This window comes from Peromyscus maniculatus, chromosome 2, assembly GCF_049852395.1.
Source record: "Peromyscus maniculatus bairdii isolate BWxNUB_F1_BW_parent chromosome 2, HU_Pman_BW_mat_3.1, whole genome shotgun sequence".
NCBI lineage: Eukaryota > Metazoa > Chordata > Mammalia > Rodentia > Cricetidae > Peromyscus > Peromyscus maniculatus.
In genome coordinates this window covers 109,239,938-109,261,030 of record NC_134853.1, presented here as the reverse complement: position 1 = coordinate 109,261,030, position 21,093 = coordinate 109,239,938, and the positions used below count along the sequence as shown (strand labels likewise).

Below are 21,093 nucleotides of genomic sequence, written 5' to 3'. Positions count from 1 at the left end.
ACTAGTAATAAATCACCCAATGCAGAAAGCCAGCATAAAATGGCTTCACAATTAAATTTTACCAAGATTTCACCAGGAGTAACTAGTACCAATTCTTCTCAAATTAATGGGCAATCATTTGGGCCAGCACTACCAAAATTTAATAGTAAATGAAAAGGAGCTATAGACCAACAGTCCCAATTAACATAGATGCTGAACTCAACAAAATACTAGTAAGTATGTAGAAAGATCATACACTATAATTAGATAGGCTTCATTCCTAGATGCAAAAATGGTGCAGCCTCTATAAATCAATAAACTACCATAGATATCAAAAGTTATCTGAGTAGAGTAGAAAAATCATTTGATAAAGTTCAACATCAATTCATGATAAAATACAAGAACAAGGTATGCATGACAAACCCATAACTAATATACTGAATGCTAAAAAACAAACTATTTCCTCTATTGTCAGGAATAAGACAAGCTGTCCACTCTCCTTGCTCTTTCTCAGTGTCCTATTCATTTTAGTCAGAGCAATCAGACAAGAAGAAGGAAAGGCAGATTCATAGGAAGGGAGTCCAATTGTCTGTGTTGTTGCAGATGCATAGAAAAATGTTACCACTGGGGATGGTGGCTCACACCTGAAATCTCAGGAAGTTGTCAGTTTGAGGCCAGCCTGAACAAGAGTGGGACCTTGTCTTAAAAACAAAGCAAAGCCAACAAAAAATAACAGGGCGTGTTGGGTGGGGGGACAACTAAGGACTTCACCAGAACTACTAGGAGAGAGACACAGATTGAGTAGCAGGACAGAACCAGCAAAATGTTTTTCGTGTGGGCAGCACCTAAGCTGGACATACACACTCCACAGCCTTCCCTGACTCAAAGTCCATTCAGAACAACGCTGTCTACTTAGGACTTTATGCTTCTAGTTTTTGTTTCTAAATAAGCCCTTCCACACATAATGATTTGCTAAGGAAGAATTTAAGAACGAAATCTAAACCACAATAACCACAAAACATACCTATGAACAACCTAGGAAGTACAATTCCTCTACAAAAAAGCTACAAAACACTGGGAGAGAAATTGAAGCTACTAAAAGATGGGAAGACTGCCTATTTTCATGGCAGAAGTCATTAAATGTTCATATTGCTCAAAGTGATGTGGGGATTCCGTGCAATCTCCAACTAAACTGTTAACATTTTGAGGACTGAGAGCATCACTCAGTGGGTAAGAGCTGTGCTATATGAGCATGTGGACCTGAATTTGAATCCCCAGCATCCACCAAAAAGCTGGGTGTGGCCCTCCACCTACACCTCTGGGGTTGTTGGAAGTAGGAGCAGGAGAACTGCTGGGACTTGCTGGCTGCTGGCCCAGCTCCAGGTTCAGTGAGAGACCCTGTCTCAGAGGAACAAGGCAGGGAGTGATATAGCCGAGAGCTTCCTCTGGTCACACATTTGCACACATGGTATACACACCAGCACACACATGTGCAAGTACCATAAACACCTACTCACACATAAGCTCTTAAGAAAATAATTTAAAAAAGAATAAAACGATAAATAACACGCTTCCCAGAACAACCAAACCCATACAATTAGTATGTAAGCCCCAAAGACCCTAAAGCAGAATGAACAAAGCTGGAGGCATCACAACAGCCAATGTCAAGACACAAGGATCAGTAGCAAGCAGTACGGCAATGGCATAAAAGGCCAATAAAAAAAGAAAAAGAAATAAACATGCCAACAATAACTATACATGAAAGAAACACAGGGTGTTGGGAGAACAAGATATCCACATGCAGAAGACTGACACACGACCCGGACCCTTACCCTGCACAGAAATCAACTCAAACTATCAAATGCTTGAATTTAAGACCCAAAACTCTAAAAGTACCACTAAAAGACTTCAAGATATGGTGCAAATGATAATTTCTTGAATAAGATGTCAATAGCTCAGGAAACACAAGGAAGAATTAATGAGATTAACGAGATGACATTAAATTAGTAAGCTTCTCCCCAGCAAGGCAAATGATAGAGCAAAGGGACCACCTGCAGAGGGGCAGAGAAGAGTTGCCAAGTACTCAGGAGACACAGAGACCTCCAAACATTTATATGAAGTAAGTCAGACAATTAGAAAATGGGTTTGTGATCTGAACAGACTTGGATGCGTTTAAACCATTAATTACTCTGAAAAACACATTTCATTTTACTAACCATCAGGGACACACAGTCAATGAGCTACCATTTCAGTCCAGTCAGACTGGCTGTTATCAATCAAACAACAACACAAACAAATGGTAGTGAGCACGTGGAGAAAAAGAAACTACTGTTGTTGGGAACACTACTGCAGCAGTGTGCAAGTTCCGCAAAAAAGGTAAAAATAGAACTACCATCTGATCCAGCTGCCCCAGAGAGGACAAAAGGAAGTGAAGTTAGCAGGCGATGGAAGGGAAGGCATACCCGTGATGACTGTGGCACTGTTTACAACAGAAAGATCAGGAGCCAGCCCAGGAGTTTGTCAACATGGATGGGCAGAGGAAATACGGTGCACGATCACACCACGGGGCATTTCTCCATTAAGAGTAACTCCTGTTATCCCAGGGCCGTGAATGGAAATGGGGGGCATGTGAAGCAAGCCAGAATGTTCTCTCTTACATGTGAAAATGTAAAAACTGACACGAAAATTGAATTGTGGTCCTGAGGGGCTGGAAGAGTGGCAGAAGGGAGGTGAGATTTGACCTGTGCATGCCACACGCACGTGTGGAAAGAACCACACTGAACCCGTTAATATGTACAGCAACGCATATAGGAAATCGGCAACCAAAGAGCAAAGCTATTTAAAAGTAATTTAATCAAATGTAGTGTGGGCTAGTAGAAAGTTATATTTGAACAAACTTAATCAAGTAACATTGTTTTCCAGGGAACTGGGAAAAAGACTTCTATTATTTACTCTACCCTTCACAAATTATCAGGATCATAACCGTGTCTGAGAGAGAACAGTTCCCAAGTGTAAGAATAGCGCATCCGAATAAAGAAGACGACAGTTTAGGGGTTGTGAAGAAAGCTGCCGAGGTGGGGGACGGGAGGGGCAGAGTGAGTCGGACAGAAGCGTGTGCTTGCATTCCCTTTCCATGTAAAAGCTGCACAGTTCCTCGTGTGCTTTGCTTGAGCATCCCTTACAGCTGCTGCTCCTACAACTCAGGCGGCCCTCTCCCTGGGTCCTCAAACCACAGATCTTTTCAAAGACATGGTTAACCAACCTCACTTTCCTTTGCACCGTAGGTATGTATTTCACCTACAGCCATCTTTACACAGAAAGAAAAGATGTCCTCAGAGTCATTTCTGCCAAACCGAAGAAAATGTGAGGCAGCATCCCTGCCCATCGCACAAAAGAGAAGATGGGCTGGTGGGTCAGCCTGCAGCCAACACAACACTGTGTATGCTAGAGTCAAAGAACAGAGAACTTAACAACAATCTATTACATGGATTATTGCAGGCCCTGCACATTCTGTTCCACATCTACTGTGCTGTATGAACAAATCTTCAACAGGCACAGCACACCTTTGCTACACCAAGGCTGTGGGACTTCACACAGGTTACATTTATACTGCGTGAAGTCTGAATGTTTTCGTGTAAAGTAAATGAGAAATAGATTCAGTGGAGTAAGTTCAATAGACTCGAGAAACCAACTGATGAACTTCTGTAATAACAACTAGCAGATTTATAGGACAGGAATGCTGTCAAGTATCCTCTTTAATTCTAGGATAACATACTCTATTGACAAATGCCCCCACCCTTAGAACCAATCACCTTGAACATTACATCTACTTAGATACTCTGCAGACAAATGCCCCTGCCCTTGGAGCCAATCACCTTGAACATTACATATATTTAGATGCCTATCAAACATCTTCTGTGACTTAGCTCAGGCCACTGCTATATCACAAAGTGCAATCCCCTCCCATAGGACTTGGTTGCAAAACTATAGAAATCTATGTTTTACAGTTCTGGAGGCTTGGATGTCCAAAAGCAAGATGCTAGCCAATTCAGTAAGGTTAGTTAGGGTAGATGTGAACTGTAGATCTGATCAGCTACTCTAGCAGGAACACTGTTATTCTGAGCTGTAGTTAATAGAGATAGGAAGACAGTTGGACTTCTTAGAACTTGACAGAATGGCCCCTTGAGCTCTTTGGAGACACACACACACACACACACACACACACACACACACACACACACGTGTGTGTGTGTGTGTGTGTGTGTATATATATATGTGTGTGTGTATGTATATGTATATGTGTATATGTATATACATACACACACACACACATATATGTACACATATATATTATTTTCTAAGACCAGGGAAGGGTGAATCAAAGGTGCCCCTAAGTCACATAGGGGCAACTTATCAGCCCTAATTTGTATGATGATGAGTTCTCTAAGAAAACAAGGCTTCCACTCCAGATGTCCTTTCTTCCTCAGCTCTGACCACAATCACTTTTATCAAACCCTAAAAGATGATATCAGCATCTTAAAACTCTTCCATCTTCTACTTAACTTCAAAGCTGCTTCTCCACATTTACGTTCTGAGTACAGTGGTGCCTCACCTCTTGCTATCCACTGCTCTCTTAGTTTGGATTGCTGCAACAAAGTACTATTAAATTGAGTGATTCTGTAAATCAAAAAGCTCAATACCAAGATAGCAAGTGACAGTTGATTCTTGAGTGTGAGATACAGAGGGATACCTCCTTGCTGTGTGCCCACATGGTAGAGAAAGAAAGCACTTCTCCCAAGTCCCTTCTTGTGAACTCACTAATTTTCAGAAAAGCTCCCTCTGCACCCCTACTTACTTCCCAAAGCCCACCTCCAAATACTTCCATTCCAAAGGAAGTTAACATCTAGTAATTCATCATAAGATGTTTTCTGCAGCCCCTTGGTTACCATGGAGTTATTACATTATTACTGTAACATGATTTTAGATAATTGCACAGATACCCACATCTTTGCCAAATGCATACTTTTCAAATCCAATCTGTGTTTGGATACTTCCTTAAGGCACAATGTAGCTTTAACCCTACCCGGGTGCATCCCCAAATACTATTTGTCTTGGCAACTTGTGTTTTCAAGATCTGACAAGAGAGGACTTGAAATAAAGACTTCCTTATGTAGTTCAAAACATGGTCTAAAAAAGCAGCAGCAGCTTGCTTGTGTAAAAGTGGGGAGAGCGGAGTATCTTGGTGGAACAATGTAACTCTTATATGGGGGTCATACAGCTAACCAGGGGCAGGTTATTATTTCACTGGTATACCTTTGAGTTTACTTTTTAGAGTCACTAATTTGGAATCCTTAGAGGTCCAATCAGCAGAAAACCACATGACTTCCATCCATGACTGCTCAAAGCAGAAAGAACTAGTTAAGAGGGCTGAGGATTACTTTATTTCCTTCTTTTTGTAAGCTTCTGTTTTCTCGTGAAGGACAGGAGGAAATACCAGGTTTGAGAAGAAATTAGGTTGAAAAGCCATGGGAAATCTGAAATCTGAAGTCTAGGCAGATTCTCCCTTTCCTTGGGCATCAGCAAATGTTTAGTTGCTGATTCATGATGTCTCCAGTGCCCACTTCCTCTTCAGGGCTCATTGTCTCCTGTATTTCCAAGGTACTCTGGAATCTAGAGCTCTTTAATGCATGCAGACAAACTTGGTTTGCTACACTAGTCCCAAGCTTCCCAGTGCCAAAGGCCTGGTGCTTCTCTTAGCAGATCTGCACGTTAGAGTGGGAGCCAAGGTGTCTGATGCAGTAGAAAAGGCTTTGGATCTTAGGCTCTAGGACCTTAGTTTCAGGTAAAACTCTCCCACTTATTAAATATTTTTGTTCCATTTTAAAATAGAAAACAATGCCCCCTACAGTACTGTTCAAGACTTCAAACAAGCTAAGTCAAATGAAAAGTCTAGTGTACTCATGGTCTGGCACCCAACAGCAAATGCTAGATGACTTTCAGTTTCTAGATGGTAGGGAGTATACAATAGCACACAGAGGATGAAAAAAAAAAGCTGCTGTAAATTGCTACCACCTCTTTCTCGCTTGGCTGAAACTTATTTCCTTGTAGTCCAACTTGTAAAGAAATTATATATCTGGAAAATACAATTAGTAGTGTTGCTATGAACTTGCCAGGTACACTTTGGGACAAGAAGATAAGTGCCCCCTGTTAGCAGTAGAAGTTCTATGGTGTTTGTGAAGCACCAGGCACTGTCTGTGTGGCAGATACAAAAAGCACCTGACATCAGTATCACGGCTTTTCTTCCTAATGATTCCCTGTTTGTACATTTATATGACTGAGCCCCAGTTGAAGTCATGATAATTAGTGAGCATCAAAGTTAAAATGCTGCCCGAGTCTCTCATCATGGCAGTAGCTGAAATTGTGATACTATCACAAACCGTTAGGCCACGAATCATTCTGGTAAAATGAGCTGTACTTATAAAAAAAAAAACTGATCTATGGAGGAGATATTGATCCTTTTTTGCTTGTCTAGCATCCTATCATCTTTCTCCTGGGGAAACTCAGTTCAGAGAGTTTGCTTGGGGCTGCCTCCTCTGTGACTTAGGCCTGGTCACCGAGTGTATCCCACCTGCCAAGGACCAGATACTGTTCAGAGACCCACATGGTTTCTGGGGTCCTCCCAGTGCTGCTTCTCTCATGCCTGTGGGGAAAAGAACCTTTCTTTACCTTTGAGGTTGCTGGCAGACACCTTGCCAAGTAGGAGGCACAGTCTCCAGAGGAACAGATCACAGCATCATGGGATCCATCAGATCAACATTGATGTGAATTAAGTCTCCTTTGCGGCGACTGTGAATCGGATAACTTTTTCTTGCACTCATGACATCCAAGCACAGGAATTATAACTATCGCTGATGAACCTAACCTGGGTACCAGTCAGTGTCACGCCTCACAATCTGAATGTGCCTAGCAGTTCTCTTGTGTTTTATCAACAGGAATAAAATTTGTCTAACTCACTGACTTCTTCTGTGGCTTCATCATACCCTTGTCACCTCTACAGTTTGCTTTCACTGGCAATATCTCCCCACACACTTAAAAATAAAAGTCACATTGCACAAACTTCACAAGATTATTTTACTAGAATTTAAAGGAGAGAAAATATAATTCAGTTTTCACAAAGAAAAGAAAATTTTTTACAATGAACTCAGGACATAAAGAAGGCATGTTCTTATTTCAGTTTCAAATACCCGGGTACCCAAGTAATGTACCCCTTTCCTGGCCACACACAAGTTGAGATGTCAGTATGGAGCCACCTTCCCATGACCACTAACTGGGAGGATCAATTCTCAGCAATCTCAGACACCAGTCATGGAAAACTTCTGTTTTTCTGGTCTGCCTCATTCAGCGGGGGATGCTGCTGGTTCCTGAGAATGTCACCAGCCATACGCTCTGGTCCATACAGCTTTCTTCTTAAACTCTGGGAGAACTCTCAAGGACAGCAGGGTGGCTAAGAGGACAAGAACACAGAGCATACAGATGCACTTGACAGAGCTGTGCTGAAAAGGTCATTTTGATCAAAAAGGAGTCAAAACAGAGCTTGGCACTTCCCTACTTGACTAGTCTTCAAAACTCATGATTCCCACATCTTAGCAGAATTTAGAATTTCAACAGCAGCCCCGCCCCCCAAAGAAAACCCCCACAGGTTTTACAGGTTGCAAAAGTAGTTGGTGTTTTTTTTTTCTTTTTTGAAAGTTATCCTATAAATCTGTAAATAGGAAAATTTGCAGAACTATGATGTTTGACATGCTAGTGATACTGTTTTTCTTAATGCCATTACTATTTACATGAGTATATTCCCTCTGTAATAATTTACTTTAAATTTGTGTTCTTTTATACATGAACATGATTAACTCCATTAAATGCTTAATTAAAGAGAAAACTCCACACCTATAATAAGGCTGAGTTCTTGTGCTCAAGGATGCAAGTGTACCACACTAAATTTTATTTGGACATGTGTCTGTAATGCATGTATTTCCTACTGTGATATATGACCCAAGGAGAAATTTAAAGTAGAGAAATTCTGAATAATATCTTTTAGAAATTCTAAATAATATCTTTTAGTAACTATTACATATTTCTTGTCTTAGTCTAAAATATGAATATATTCAGATATTATGTCAAATAAAAGAATGTGAAGGAATGTAGGGAGCCCAGGTCATTCTAGGAAGCCAATGACACTGTAATCTAGTAAAGGTGTGATTCCTTAAGCCAAGTGATTGTTTTCTTTATTGATATCAGTTGTTAGCTTTGGAACTGAAGATAGCACATGTTTGAAACAATCACCAGCCCAAACTCCCTGCAGCACACAAATAGAGTCTTATCAGCAAGTCCCTAGAAATGGATAAAGTGAAAATATCTTAATCACAGCCCTGATTCCCAGTGAAGCTCTGTGCTGTATTAGAATCACATTCAGGCATCTACATGCTTCTCATTCACCAGAATTCTTGGCTGTTTAGTAACAAAAATATTACACCTTCTTTAAAGTAAAACATGTATCATACTATGACTCCAAGATAGATAAATCATCACAGGGCTGGCCTGTAGAATGGCAGTTCTCAGTGCAATCAATGTCTTATGACATGCAAAGGACACTGCAGTAGCCACTGGCTTCAGAACCCTGAGTCCCAGGACATGCATGACAAGTACAAGCTATTTCAAGTCATGAGGCCAAGGGCCAAATCACACAAACATCATATCTGAGTTTAAGACTCTACAAAACTTTCAGGAAGATCTTCCACATTTGGGGTTTCCTACAGTCACAGTGTGCCAGTCCATGGAGAAGTATGAAACCACAAAAACTCTGGAAGTGCTTGATAGCATGGGCAATGACTAGTTCCCATGGCAAAATATCAACTCAGCAGCATCAACTATTACTGGAAGCTAGTATGAGAATGTGTTCTAGGATTTAAAATAATGTTAAAACATAAAACATGTGAAATCAGAGCTGTCTATGTGTACTTTTCCAGTAGCTTCACATTACAAATATGCTAAAAGAGTCCTCATACACAGGATGGAGAAAAACTTAGGGAAACCATCAAAACTGTCTCCAGAACTCTGTTTGAATTTCTGTTTGCGGTATTTTTACTTTTCATAATTTTGCAAATTTTAATTATTTTACTATTATAATAAAATACCTAATACTATTTCTCTAAAAGTGAAGTTTAAAGGCACTGGTCCTCCTTTTTAATCCATTTTTCTGATTTGCAATGCCACATTAGGGACACTTTTTGAAACCATGTGTCCAATTCTGCTCTTCCACATCACAGCCACCAATGGGTGGTTTTACCCCCTGTTAGGCATAAAGCATGAAGTAATACCTTTCAAAAGATCCTTGGACTTTGCTGCAAAGGCTTCATTAGGAATTTCCATGACACTAAATAGCCAGTCAATGAACTAGGGTGAAAAAGAACATTGTCAGTGAAGTAAATCCCACCATCAGCATGAGCTCAGCCAGTCTCTTGGGCCTGCATACAGGAGAAGGGCAACAGCCTTTTAGCAATTCCTGCTGAGGCTGGAGAAGTCGAAGTGAGGTGGGTGTTAGAAGAACATTAAAGGGTGGAGGGTTGCAGAGGTGACATGACTCCCAAATCAAAAGGCCTTACGAAGTCTAACCCACTTCCCCTAGTGAATACACGAAGACCTAGTGCAGACAGAGTAAGCTGGACATGGGCCTGGAAGACTTTAGTTTATCATTGTCTCTAGTCACCCTGAGAGGCTCAGAGAGGTCAGTGACCTTGCCCAAGTCACATCCCTCTGAACAGCAGGGTCAATATTTGAGCCTAGCTATACCTGGCTGCAAGGCTATTTTCTCTGTATCACGCTACCTCTCACTGGTTCCATATGCATTCTGGTCAAGGATAATAGGCTCATAAATTTTCCTTCCTGAGTGTTTAATAACTTACTAGTAGATTAATAGTCACTACAAATATATAATCAATTTAAGATGTCAATCCCATATCCAAAGTGAACAGTGTCTCAGTCTGGAAATAACAGAAGAGACTACATTTATTTGGGTTAAAAGCTGAACAGAAAATGCAAAGCTTGCTACGGCCTCCTAATCCTTATCTGACTTAATTGGGAAAGGCCCTTCAGCTGAGATGGTCAGTGGAGTTAGGTGTAGCTAAGCCGGGTTCACGGCTCAGAATGTTTTTAAGGATTAATCTTCATACCTCAAGAAAAAGCAACACATTATTAGTTTAAAGCTTTCAACATCATACAAATCCAGTTTTGATGACATGGGATTCAAAGAAGAATCTTCCAATCGGCTATATTAAAGACAGGATGGAGCCGGATAAAGCCAAGTAGAGGAGACAATATTTCCATGTGTTTTGCTAAGTTTGCACGCTTGAGGACTAACCCCAAAGAGCCTCCTATGACATGGGCTTTCCTGAGGTCAGGGGTGATGGTTTGCGGCTGTAACAGAACCCTGCTCAAGCACTAGAACAGGCCAGCCACTCCAGGTACACATAGTGGCTCTGTGGGATAGAGTAAGCCAGGTGGACCCTTTACTGTGTTACAGTAAGACTCTAGACCTACACTTCTTCTGGAACATTCTCTGAGCCACCCCTGGACATGAGCCCATGTCCCTCTCTTACTTCTCACCTCATATCCCACACAGCATACCATCCCGAATCTTGAGTTTGTCTGCCTACGTGTCCTGACTTGGTAAAATGTATCCCTTCCACCCAGGATCAAGAGCACATGTGCCCTCGATAAGTGAACGAAGATACAAGCTTTATCTCTGCTGCACCCTCACCATAAATGAGCTGCTGCTGCTGTCAGTGCTGTTTCCAGACAATAGATACCATGCACCTGGGCGGGCCTCAACCTCCAGGACATGGCATAAGAGCGATGCTCGGGGCTGAGTATGAAAGCCTTTGGTGTGAGCCAATCTTCGTTTAATTCCCACTTCCATCCCACAGCAGCAACTGCTGGAGACAAAAGGTTGCCTGCCCTGCTAAACAGGTGGCTGCCACCCCTCACCTTCTGGGTCTGTTCTTTCCATGGCTCTTTCTGTAGCAGCAATAGCATGCTACTGGGAAGGAGAGTGAGAACCTCTTGCACGGTGACTCTATGCATAGGACTCTTGCCAAGCAAGGCTGCTGCTGGCCCACCAGACCCGTTCTCCCGATGCCATGGCAACCAACTGGCACTGAGGCCAAGGAGAAGTGGGGCCTCATGGTCTGCCCACGCCACCACTGCAGCTGCAAATATCAGCAGCAAGAAGTCCAAAGCCTGTTAAGAAAGTAGAAGCAGCATGAGATCATAGGTTCTATTAAAAGTGGCACAAGTTCACAAGCACAGCCTCCACCATGATGCAAGGCCGTCTTCCCGCCTCTTCCCACTCCTGCTGCCCCAGAAGAGGAACTATATGAAGGGCAAACTCAGTTCCAGGCTGACTGAGGAGCCTGGCCACCACTGCGCTTGAGAAGGTTCCTGATTCTCCCTTCTGTGAGGCTGGATTATTCCTCCAATATTTCAAGAGAAATAAAATTTATTCTTAATCATATCAAGATCTAAATACTCTTCTTTTGCTGGCATTTTAAAGAGATAAACTAAGAAAGGTATTTGTTATATGGACAAAACTGATTTTTAAAAATATGAAACATCTGATTTTATTTTTGAACAATAAAAAGTTTATCTTTAGGCATAAAAAAAATTCTGTCTGGAATCCAGCCATCCTTCAGACTCCATTAGATACTTGTAAAAGATTTTAGACATGGTAATGGAGACACTATCAAGATGCTGAATTACTGTGATTTCAATTATACTTTTTCCAGCTAATTTGCATGCTAAGTGATTTGGGATTTTGGTAAGAAAACAAAGTTAATAAAAGCTCAGGAAGTCAGAAAAAAAAAAGAGATTGCATTAGTTGAAAAAGGTTTTTAAAAAAGTATTTTTCAGTCTCTTAAGATCCTAAGTGATGAATTAAAAATTTAACAACTTCAGGTGGCACATGCCTTTAATCTCAGCACTTGGGAGGCAGAGGCAGACAGATTTCTATGAGTTTCGAGGTCAGCCTGGTCTACAAAGAGAGTTCCAGGAGAGCTAGGGCTACACAGAGAAACCCCGTCTCAAGCAAAACAAACAAAAAAATTAATAACTGCAAAAAGACACACAACTCTTCAGACAAATGGTACAGGATTTCAAAGAATGTATCAGGCTATGAAAATTATACTCAACCAGGAAGAATGCCTATGAAGAAAATTAAGAAAAAAAAAGTAGGCAAGAACTGTGTTTGTATTATTGGGTGTTTTTACAACTACCCATTACAAGAGGCCTTTTCCTTGGGGATATTATAAGTCACAGTGCAGATATGACGAGAACCCTCTCCACGTGTCACATGCAGGTGTTGGCACACATGTGATCTGCACACACTTCAGGAATCTCTTCCTTCTAGGCATTTTTAGTTACATGTGAGCCAGAGAAGAGGCCTGAGCCTGACATTTCCACACATTCTGTATGAGGACCCAAGGTTCGCTCTCTACCTAATGTTCTTGGAGTCCTGTGCATCAAAGAACATGTTTTGTTAAAAGTATTTCTTGCCAGGGTATGGTGGTGGTGCATGCCTTTAGACTCATCACTTCAGAGACAGAGGCTGGTGGATCTCTGAGTTCAGGGCCAGGCTAGTCTACAGAGTGAGTTCCAGGACATCCAGGGCTACACAGTGAAACCCTGTCTTGAGGGGGAAAATCCTCAAAAGACAGTCCTGCGAATCTCCGGAACCACAGCAAGAGTCATTGCCAGTATTTCTCACAATAAAAAGAAGAAACACTGTGAGAGTGTGTTTGCTTTTGGATCTCGGATCACCCCAAGGGCCATGGCTTCCAGGCGCAGTCCCCAGAGTGACACTACTGGAAAGCCGTAGACCTTACAGAAGGTAGTAGCTAGGGGGAGATTTTTTTTTGGGGGGGGGTATGGACAGGAGAGGTTGATCCAAAAAGAACTATGGGTCTTAGATCTGGCTCAGCAACATACTCCTTCCATGACCTGTCACTTCAGCACAGGTCCAAAGCTGTGGGATCAGTGGATCCTGGGCTAGAACTCCCAAAGTGCAAACCAAACGAATGTTTTCACTTTGTGAGCCGATGACCTCGGGCATTTGTTACAGCAGTAAAGACGGCCATGGAGTCTTCTTCTGGGAAAGAAATGGTACATTTTACATTTTCAGGTAAGCCCACCGCTTCTCGATGTACCTCATCAAGAGCCACACTCTGAACAGATGCTGGCTGGTAGGCAAGGGTTCTCATATAACCCATCAGCTCCAAGAGCCACTCCAGTCTCTTCAACACACCTGAAACAGATCAGCAATAGCCGTCACAACTGAAGCAGGACGAGGGCTCAGAATCCCTTAGACAGCTTTAAGATGCAGTCCTTGAGATGTCACTGCCCACGATACAGTTTTTACACTATTTTAGCCTTTATGTTTAAATGAATCCTTCTTTAAGCCCCCCTTGCCTGGTAGTGATAGAACACACTTATTGGAGGCTTTTCTCTGAAAACTGAACACATCAGGAGAGATCTGGACAGACACTAGGAAGTCATGCTGGATCTCGGTAGTTAGCTGTTATACAGTCCTCCTGTGCTTTCCTGTGCTCAATACAGCAGAGTAATCAGAAGTCTGTCATCTGCCTGATGATAGAAAATGGTTTTGGGGTGGCAGAATCAATTTCCATCTGTGTGTTTGGAAAACTAAAGTAAAACTGACAGAAGCAACTGAGTGTTTGTACCCATGAGAGTCTAGAGCAGTGGTTCTAACTCAGTGTTTGTATCCATGAGGGTCTAGAGCAGTGGTTCTTGTATCCATGAGGGTCTAGAGCAGTGGTTCTTGTATCCATGAGGGTCTAGAGCAGTGGTTCTAACTTAGTGTCTGTCTCCATGAGGGTCTAGAGCAGTGGTTCTAACTCAGTGTTTGTATCCATGAGGGTCTAGAACAGTGGTTCTAACTCAGTGTTTGTATCCATGAGGGTCTAGAGCAGTGGTTCTTGTATCCATGAGAGTCTAGAGCAGTGGTTCTTGTATCCATGAGGGTCTAGAGCAGTGGTTCTAACTTAGTGTCTGTCTCCATGAGGGTCTAGAGCAGTGGTTCTAACTCAGTGTTTGTATCCATGAGGGTCTAGAACAGTGGTTCTAACTCAGTGTTTGTATCCATGAGGGTCTAGAGCAGTGGTTCTTGTACCCATGAGAGTCTAGAGCAGTGGTTCTAAGTTAGTGTCTGTATCCATGAGGGTCTAGAGCAGTGGTTCTACTCAGTGTCTGTATCCATGAAGGTCTAGAGCAGTGGTTCTAACTCAGTGTTTGTATCCATGAGGGTCTAGAGCAGTGGTTCTAACAGTGTTTATATCCATGAGGGTCTAGAGCAGTGGTTCTAACTCAGTGTTTGTATCCATGAGGATCTAGAGCAGTGGTTCTAACTTAGTGTGTGTATCCATGAGCGTCTAGAGCAGTGATTCTCCACCTTCCTAATGCTGTAACCCTGGAATACAGTTCCTCATGTTGTGGTGACCTCCAGCTATAAAATTATTTTCACTGTTACTTCATGACTGTCATTTTGATATGGTTATGAATTGTAATATAAACATCTGATATGCAGGATATCTGATATGGGGCCCCTGTGAAAGGGGCATTCGACCCCCTTAAAGGGGTTGCAACCCACAGGTTGAGGACTTAGTCTAGAGGAACAAAAATAATATAAAAATCCTCCAAAGAACTCATTCCTATATCCAAGAAATAGATGGTGTGAGCTACAGCTTACCATCCATTGAAGGCACTATTCATTCATCTGGGGTAAGACCAGACCCACATCAGCAAACAAACTAGTGTTTGTTTTTTTTTTTTTTTTTGATCCATAATATTATTATTGATTATCTTGGAATTTCACATCATGAACCCCGGGCACACAAGTTAGCTTTTAAGTTGAGGAGACATGTGCAATTGGAGAGAGACAGCAGGCCACTGTTTGTGTCCTCACCTGTGTTGGCATGGCTCACAATGCGTGCCTGGTATAAGCTGTGCAGAATCATCCAGGCCAGAGCCTCTTTCTCCTGGTGCTGCAGAGCGGCAGTGATCAGATCAGTGAGGCTCATCAAGGGGAGTCGTCCTTGAGAGACTAAGTACAGTCGGACAAAGGCAGCCTTTTCTAGGTTGTCCTGTGTGTGGGGGGGATTGTCCAGTCATTAGTGATCAACAGAACTGCAAGGCAAAGGCAATCAGGAACAGGAAGTTTGATGCGATTTCCCCAAGCACTAAAGCTATCCACTTCCTGTAGCTGCCTGTACATGCAACAGAAGTCCGCAACGCCACATTTGTTTTTCATGAAAACTATGAATATGTTCGGAGGTTGGCAAGTAAGCACACATAGTAATAACATAACACATGCTATGCTCACCTTGTTCCAAATACCAGTCTAAACACTTAATATATATTTAGTGCAGGAGTTTTCAAAATCTGACCCAGAATCCTGGGGATCCCAATACCCTTTGAAAGGTTCTGTGAGGTCAAGACTATTTTCTAAGTCCAACAAACTATTTTAGTATCCACTGCATTTTTAATGCCACTTAATTTTTTTAAAATCCATTTATAAGGGACAAGAGAGATGGCTCAGTGGTTAAAAGCATTTGCTACTCTTCCAGGACAACAGTGCAATTCCTAACACGTATATGGTGGTTTATAACCATCTATAACTCCAGCCCTAGGGGATCTGACACTGTCTTCTGACCTCCATGGGCACCAGGCATGCACATAATATACAGATATACATGCAGATAAAACACCTTTACACATAAAACAAACAAATAAATTGAGATGCAGTTATACTTAATATAAACAATAAAAACAAGCCAGGGAAATATGTATAAGGATTCAGCTGTGTATCCAAGCTTCATAGTTGTGTCAAGGAAAACCACTGATAAGGTGGAGTTGAGAACTAAGATTGTTCTACATATGGGACACTACTTCCTTAAAAGAATGATGACAACTATGGCTATTTTAACTGCCTGTTATACAGACTTTTTTATCAAAAACTTAAAGAAATGAGCCCATCACACCAAGACAAACACTTCATAATATTTGTTGCCAATAATTAAATTTATATCATCTAATAAAAATTAGATTTTCAGAAAAAAATTTGTCTACTTTTTTGAGCTTGACAACCCCCCCAGTGTGTAGACTGCTTTTCGAATAAGACTTCTGAGGATCACAACAAATACGATGGTTTAATATTATATAATAAAATATGCCAACATTTGGAAGGCCTTCAAAACTTGACAAGCCAGCATTTTCCAAATGACCAGTGTATGGTATTAGGAAATCATATCTATCAAAGAGCTGACATTCAAAACAAACCAATGGATTTTAACGTCAGAGTAGGCAAACTTCCTTGGCATGGTTCTGGAGAACTGCAAATTATTTTGAAGATACTACCAGTTTTTGACTTTTGGTGCAAAATCAAGGAAGAATGTGGTGCTAAGTAATTACTGAGTTCTTGCTTTGAGCTGGTACTGTTCCAAGTACTTATTATGGACTAGGTCATCTAACTCTCCAGACAACCCTAAGAGGCAGGTGCTATTATACCCATTTTACAGACAGGGAAACCAAGAGGTTATAAAACTTGACCAAGATCACACTGTTCACAAGCTGCAAATCTGGATCTCACTCAACAGCAGTAAAAATCTAGACTCACTCTTACCACTTCCCTGAACTGCTTCTCTCTGTTTAAAATAAGCTAATCTCCAAAGTGCTGGAGCCAAACACTCTGTAATAGTGGTTCTCAACCCTAGAATGTGCCAAAATTGCCTGGTTGGAGAGACTATCCAAATATAGACTGCTTGGTCCCATGGTCTCAAGTGGGACTTGAGAATTCCCATTTCTAATCAGCACCAGGCCCAGAGACCCCAGGTTGAAAACCACTGCTATGTGACGCAAATATTCAAGGACCCAACGGAATAAGCAAACCTGACAAGGACATGATAAAAATTGCCAGCAACTGGGGATGAGGGGCTTATGGTACTACATGGTATGAAAGGTTCTGTTCAAATGAGTACACCAATTGGATTGTATTTATGCCAAAGTATTTGATGATTACTTGGAACTCCAACTTCACAAAGCATTCTGTATTTACTTCATTATGTGACTGGGTCTGGAGGCTACTTGTCAATTTTGTCAGGACTAACAGTACTTATTTTTCAAATGACCACCTTCTGCATTACAGAAGGCCAGTAGCAGGTACTAAAAAAATAAATAAAATAAAATGAAATGAAGAAGTGGTGAGAAAAGAACTATTTGTTTATGCTTTCAACATACCAGCAAGTTCTTTGGTCAAAATATTAGAATATTCTCATTTTGTGGGTATTACCTTGAAGACATTGTCCTATTCTTATTTCTGCCAATGGATAACTAAAATATACTTGACAAAGTGTAAGAAATTGTGTTAACAAGTTATTTATCCATCTATCCATCTAGATAGTATGCATTAAACACCGATCACAACACCAGGCTGGCTACCAGATCTGCCAAGTGAAGGAAAAAGTCAGCTCCCTAAAGTTATCCAGTAACAAGTTTGATGTAAAACCACATTCAGCCAAAAAGATATTGTAAACAACTCTTCAAGTGGAATCTCTGCCTCAATAGTGAAAATATGCATAGATGGACACATTGTTACCTGGGTAATCTGGGAAAGCTGGTTGGCACCTTCATCCGTCATCTCCGAGAGGCACTTGGCTACACTGATGTACAGCTCGAGATCACTTCTCTGACAAAGACAAATCTCAAACATGTCAAAATACAATGTGAGACAATAATATCAAGTCTATTAATATTCTGATGAATTTATTAGACTTGTTTATCCCCAGTAACAGTTGCTGATGAGATTCTAATGCTACCAGACCAAAACACACGGTCAGTCTTTTCACAATGGAAAAATGTCTTCTCCATTGTTCTGTGTGTTTGCTTGGCTGTACTTTTCCCTCCCTATCAGAAGTCCATTATTCTATGCAGATGTGAACCTTGTGAAACTTCAGTGTAGAGGTTCGTAGTGGGAGGGGAAGGGCCGTATGAGGCCATAGGGTAGAAAGTGATAAGTAAGATAGTGATGAATAAGTGATAATAAAGTGATAACTTAGGACAGATATGATAAATAAGACAGTGTCGTCAAGGTGCACTGTGTAGGATTTCTGGGCTCACTCGTCTCTGGCAGGCAGCTGGTACAGCACTGGTTAACTCATCTCTAAGCTTGCTCAAAACTTTGGTCCGACTTCTCAACCTCCGTTTAGATCCTGGAAACACACACTCCTAGTGAAGAATGTGGTTGTTTCTTGCTCGTCTTCCCACCCATATTCCTCCAACATTCCCAGCCTGCTTTGCCAGAATGACTTTAAGGAAGCCCCAGCATAAAATGTCAGGAATGTAAATATTTTTGTGCTTTACCCGAATCCTATTTGGCAGAAGGTCAAAAATTCTCCCCGTAGCATCACAGAGCAGACTCCAGAGGTGGTGGGAAGGGCTGGGCAGTTTCATGGCCTGGCTCAGACCCTGCAAGGCACTTGGGCACAACTCGGGATGGCTAGGTGGGGAAGCTGCTTTAAAAACTGCCACCATTAGGTTCTCAACAAAACCTTGGATCTGTTCATCGGAGACGTGCTTTACCCACAGAGGCATAGACACCAGGAGGTATTTCTTGATACTCAGCTGGAAGAGAAACGGAAGAGGCCAGACATAAACAAGTCAGTCTGAGTTTGTGGTGCTCCGAGGCTCTAGGTCATCACTGAGTTGGAGAGAAGACAGATTGAAAACTGTGGGTTACTTCTTCTCCCTTATTTTTCCCATGGCTTCCCAGTCCAAAGGGTCACCTACTCTTACGTTTGTAGCTGTTTCAGTTACTTCTGATCCAGGGTGACTCACGTGTACATGTAGGTTCTGTCAGTCCACTCAACTGAATCGTCAAATAGCTTAAACCCTTTCTGAGATGGGAACAAAATGCTACTTCTGAACGTACGTGACAGTTGCTATTCTAATCTTTTCTATTTGTTTTGGCGTTTCTGTATGTGGTGTTTGTATATGTGTCTGCACACATACAGGGGTGCTGGTGTCCATGTGTGCAGGTGTGTGCTGGAGAGTTCAAGGAAGCTAGTAGTCAACTGAAGGTGTCTTCTTCAATCACCTCCATCTTATTGTTTGAGACAGGGTTTCTCACCAAACACAGAGTTGAATAGGCTGGCCGGCCAATGAGCTTCATGGATCCCTGTCTCCATTTCCCCAGCACTACTGTTTCACACACACAACACACCCACCCTTTATATGGATGCTGGAGAGCTGGAGATCCAAACTTAGGTCCTTATGCTTACACTGCAAACATTTTACCGACTGATCCATTTCCCCAGCTCCTCCGATTCAGTTTTAAAACTGAATTCTCCAGCAAGAGAAGCTGTCAATCCGCTCAACTATTCTGCTTAACTTAAACCTTAGATCTTTTCAGAGACAGGAATAAAATGCTACTTCTGAAAGTATGTCATAGCTGCGCTTCAGGTTCTTTGGTTGTTTCTGTGGTTTGCGTGCACTGTATGTATGCATGTGTGCGGGTACACATGCAAGTGTGTGGATGTATGTGTGGAGGCCAAAGGTGGGAAGCTCATCTTCTGAAAAATCAATAGAACAAAGCATCTGATATTATTATATTCTTCTGAGGAACAACAGGGAAGCAATAAGCGGAACTGGCGTGCTGGGCCACTTCTGATCGAAGAGCCACCCACTGAGCATGTGGGCCTGACCAGGGCATCTCAGCGTACATGAAAGGCAAGATGAGGCAGTACTATTAGCTGTCACATGCATTTAAACATTCTTAGATACACAAGTTTGATACTAATGAACAAGTCTAGAAGAAGTCGGCTAGGGAAAAAAAGTAAAATCTTTCCAACAGGTCCATTAAGGTGGCATGGGTTTTCTATAGAGCACATCTTCAAGACTATTCCAGCTCAGATCATTTTAACAATGATTAACAACATACATCCACAACCAAAACAGATGCCAAGAGCTGAATAGCTCTAAATCAGAAACGGCAGACCTACAGGAATGTAAAGAAAATTCTAAGGTCAACAGAATAGGCTGTTAGACACTCGATTAAATGGGAAGAAAGAGTTCATGGCACAGAGCTTTGGAGTCAGTCATATACTAGCTTCCCATGTATCACCTTATGCAAACTTTGCTCAAAACACATGTATCAGTATATCAGTCTATAAAGTAGAAATAACAAAACAAACTTCCTGGGACCAAAGCTTCATAATAGGATTCTGTGCTAAAGAATTCCTAAAATTTATGTGAAGTTTAAATGTACAGGGTAGCTGCATATATCAACTCACAGGAATTGTGACAGCATTCACAAGACCTGCCTGCATAAGTTCAGGTAAGACCAAATCCCAGCATGGAGAGGAGAGGAGAGGAGAGATGGGAAGAAAGCCCCATCCCTAGCTTAGGAGCCATTGGTAACTGACAGCTTCTGGAAAGAGTCAGCTTTCTTTATGAATGTGACTCCTGGTAGGGATACTCTACTCCAGTGGAGAGTCATACACCCAAGAGTATCTGGGCAGCATAAATTTCTCTTGATGGACTAAAAAGAAAAATGAAAAGGGCCATAAAGCTAGGTCAGTAGTGAAGGAGGTAGATATGAAAGAGTTGGGGAGGGGTTTAATGAGATCACAGCACATAGTACAAAGTTCTCAAAGAACTAATGAAATAATGGAAGAGGAAAAGAAGGACTGTGGCGGCCCACAGAGGCTCCCTAGTAAGGCTACTCAAGGTCAGAAAGTCTGAGCTTGCTTTACCCAGCAGCACTACATAACGGGATGATTTGGCCAAGGGTGTGGTTACCAGGTGTTTTGAAGGGTCTACACTTGTTGGTACTTTACACCTCAACCTTGAAAGGGGGAGGTCTTTTGCCCCTCCCCTTGCTGGTGTATAAAAATCCCATCATGAATAAAGTCGAGGCAACTGAGTATTGACTCAGGGCCCTCCCAAAGCTGTCCCGTGTCTCTGTCTTTCTCTCCATCTAGAACTATATTTCTATCT

General features: G+C 41.8%; 2 protein-coding genes across 8 annotated transcripts in view; one reads left to right on the top strand and one right to left on the bottom strand.

Annotated features, from left to right (window-relative positions):
* Positions 1-21,093, top strand: part of Hacd4 (3-hydroxyacyl-CoA dehydratase 4) — a 44,673-nt gene that overhangs the window by 21,990 nt on the left and 1,590 nt on the right. For 2 of the 5 annotated variants that reach the window (XM_006975964.4, XM_076564489.1), the window contains one exon: positions 3,264-6,996. The exons of 1 other annotated variant lie outside the window; for it this stretch is intronic. In XM_006975964.4, the coding sequence (XP_006976026.1) occupies positions 3,264-3,346 (83 nt within the window). In that variant the 3' untranslated portion in view covers positions 3,347-6,996. Of the gene's footprint in view, positions 1-3,263; positions 6,997-10,725; positions 10,987-21,093 lie in introns of those variants that run through there. 2 more of the 5 variants (XM_076564488.1, XM_076564486.1) reach the window with 2 other exon arrangements.
* The window catches only part of Focad (focadhesin), a 300,913-nt gene continuing 286,916 nt past the window's right edge, over positions 7,097-21,093 (bottom strand). For all 3 annotated transcript variants that reach the window (XM_006975965.4, XM_015994914.3, XM_042271395.2), the window contains 7 exons: positions 18,460-18,720; positions 17,696-17,785; positions 15,008-15,185; positions 13,233-13,330; positions 11,020-11,271; positions 9,354-9,429; positions 7,097-7,483 (listed from right to left, as the gene is read on the bottom strand). In XM_006975965.4, the coding sequence (XP_006976027.1) occupies positions 7,410-7,483; positions 9,354-9,429; positions 11,020-11,271; positions 13,233-13,330; positions 15,008-15,185; positions 17,696-17,785; positions 18,460-18,720 (1,029 nt within the window). In that variant the 3' untranslated portion in view covers positions 7,097-7,409. The remainder of the gene's footprint in view (positions 7,484-9,353; positions 9,430-11,019; positions 11,272-13,232; positions 13,331-15,007; positions 15,186-17,695; positions 17,786-18,459; positions 18,721-21,093) is intronic.